The 2,658-nt window shown below is 34.2% G+C and overlaps 1 protein-coding gene across 1 annotated transcript; it reads left to right on the plus strand.

Annotated features, from left to right (window-relative positions):
* The first annotated feature begins 1,832 nt into the window (after positions 1–1,832).
* Positions 1,833–2,360, plus strand: LOC127135071 (uncharacterized mitochondrial protein AtMg00810-like). The gene has a single exon (XM_051061889.1). The coding sequence runs from the start codon at positions 1,833–1,835 to the stop codon at positions 2,358–2,360; it is 528 nt and encodes a 175-aa protein (XP_050917846.1).
* The last annotated feature ends 298 nt before the right edge of the window (positions 2,361–2,658 follow it).

Here is a 2,658-nt window from a genome sequence, read left to right on the forward strand (position 1 = left end):
TAAATGAGCATGAGATAACTCTTCAAGACTTTATCATGACAGCTCTTGAAAGGACCAAACTTGCTTCCATAATATATGGAGTAAGTAAGAGCAAAGGAAAAAGTCTGGTTTATAAGGAGAATAATTCTAAAACTCAACTCATAAAAACCTATGGTGCTTCTTATTCAATGCTCAAATAGGGCTAAAAACTTGTTTTATGCACGCTTTTGATAAGGGTAAAAATCTGAACAAATCAGAACCCAAGATAGATGAATTGAAGGTTCTGAACAAACCAATATCTAAGATATCAAAATCAAAGGTAGTGACAAATTCAAATTCTAACATTCAAAAATCAAAGGTTCTGAAAAAGCTAGAACCTAAAAATTCCAAGTCTAAGATTCTAAAAAAAGTATAATCTAAGAGCTATGGACCCGAGGTTTTGAAAAGTGCAGATGTCAAAACTTATTCTAGAAAAAACCTTTATAAACAAAAATTATGGAATGACTATAGACCTTCATATCAAAAGAAGGCTAAAAAAAGAAGAAAACTTGTAAGAACTAACAAAAAAGGACCGATAAGAGTACGAGTACCTAAATCCCAAATTGTTTTTTCTACAGATATGGCTAAGAGGAGAAACTAAGCAGCAATATTGGTACCTGGATAATGGCTGCTCACGTCATATGACAGGAGAAAAGCTTATGTTTCAAACCCTGACTCTGAAGGAGGAAGGAAGTGTGGGTTTGGAGGAGGACAAAAAGGGAAGATTATTGGAACTGGTACTATCGATTTTCGGGTTTCTGAAGAACATCTAGTGGTTGGACCTTTAGAAGTTATTATCTTAAAAGTCAGAGGTTCAGAAGTTGTTGAATCAGAAGTTAATCATATGTCAAAAGCTCTTCTAGAAGTGGAGGATTCATAAGAAGCCCAAGATGGTTCAGAAATGCCTACATAACCCAAGAAGTCCTTCAAATATAAATATTCTCACCCAGAAGATCTAATCATTAGAACTAAGGATGATCCCTAGAGAATTAGATCAACTTTTAGAGATGATATCTGTATGCTTGGTTTTATTTCCTTGATTGAGCTAACTTCTATATATGAGGCTTTATTAGATGATGCACGGATTGTGGCCATGCAAGAAGAGCCGAGTCAGTTCCAGAGGAATAATGTTTGGGATTTGGTTCCAAGACCAGATCAGCAGAATATTATAAGAATAAAGTGGGTGTTCAGAAACAAGATAAATGAACAAGGATAAGTGGTAAGGAATAAGGCTCGAATGGTAGCTCAAGCCTATAGTCAGCAACAAGGTATATATTCCTCTGAAGCCTTTGCTCCTATAGCAAGGTTAGAGGCAATCAGACTTCTTCTCTCTTATGTAGTCAATCATAATATTATTCTTTATCAAATGGATGTTAAGAGTTCCTTTCTAAATGGATTCATTTTTGAAGAAGTGTATATCAAACAACCTCTTGGGTTTGAGGATTCATTCCACCCAGAGTATGTGTTTAAACTAAAGAAATCACTTTATGGACTCAAACGAGCTCCTAGAGCTTGGTTTGAGAGACTAAATAGTTTCTTTTTGGAAAATGGTTTTGAAAGGGGGCAAGTTGACACTACACTATTCAGAACGACTCTGAATAAGGAAATCTTAATTGTTCAAATTTATGCTAATGACATAACTTTTGGTTCCATTAAATAATTTCTTGTTGGAAAATGGTTTTGAAAAGGGGCAAGTTGACACTACACTATTCAGAAAGACTCTGAATGAGGAAATCTTAATTGTTCAAATTTATTTTGATGGCATAATTTTTGGTTTCACTAATGCCTCTTTGTATCAAGAATTCTCTAAGGCTATGCAGGCTGAATTCGAGATGAGCATGATGGAAGAACTGAAATTCTTCTTGGGAATCCAAATCAATCAAGGAAAGTATTGGACTTATGTTCATCAGTCCAAATATACAAAGGAGCTTCTGAAGAATTTTAATCTTGAAGATTGCAAGATTATGGCAACTACTATGCATCCTACTTGTAGCCTGAATAAGGAGGAAAACAACTCTAAAATGGATCAAAATCTTTTCAGACGTGTGATTGGTTATTTTATTTACTTAACTACTTCTAGGCCTGATATTTTATTCAACGTCTGTTTGTGTGCAAGATTCCAATCAGATTCTAGAAAAACTCATTTAACTGTTGTTAAGAGAATCTTTAGGTATTTGAAAGGATCAACAAATCTAGAACTTCTCTATAAAAAATCCCTAGATTATAAGTTGATTGGATTATGTGATGATGATTATGTTGGGGATAGAATTGAAAGAAAGTCCACTAGTGAAAACTATCAATGCATAGGTGAAAACATAATATCACGGGCTAGCAAGAGATAGGAAACTATTGCTCTCTCTACAACAGAAGCAGAATACATCTCTGCTACTAAGTGATGCACACAACTACTCTGGATGAAATATCAGTTAGAGGATTAGCAGTTTTGAGAAAACAATATCCCCATCTTTTGTGATAATATTGGTGTTATTTGTTTAACAAAGAATCCAATTCAACACTCCACAACCAAGCATATTAAGATTAAACATCACTTCATAAGAGACTATGTTCATAAGGGAGTTATAGATATTAAGCTCATTGATATTGATTATCATTGGGATGGCATATTTACAAAATCCTTAG

The sequence above is a fragment of the Lathyrus oleraceus genome, chromosome 4 (genome assembly GCF_024323335.1).
Source record: "Lathyrus oleraceus cultivar Zhongwan6 chromosome 4, CAAS_Psat_ZW6_1.0, whole genome shotgun sequence".
Lineage (NCBI taxonomy): Eukaryota > Viridiplantae > Streptophyta > Magnoliopsida > Fabales > Fabaceae > Lathyrus > Lathyrus oleraceus.

What these genes read in the sequence shown, in the direction of transcription:
- LOC127135071 (XM_051061889.1), top strand. Translation starts at nt 1,833, where the DNA reads ATGCAGGCTGAATTCGAGATGAGCATGATGGAAGAACTGAAATTCTTC.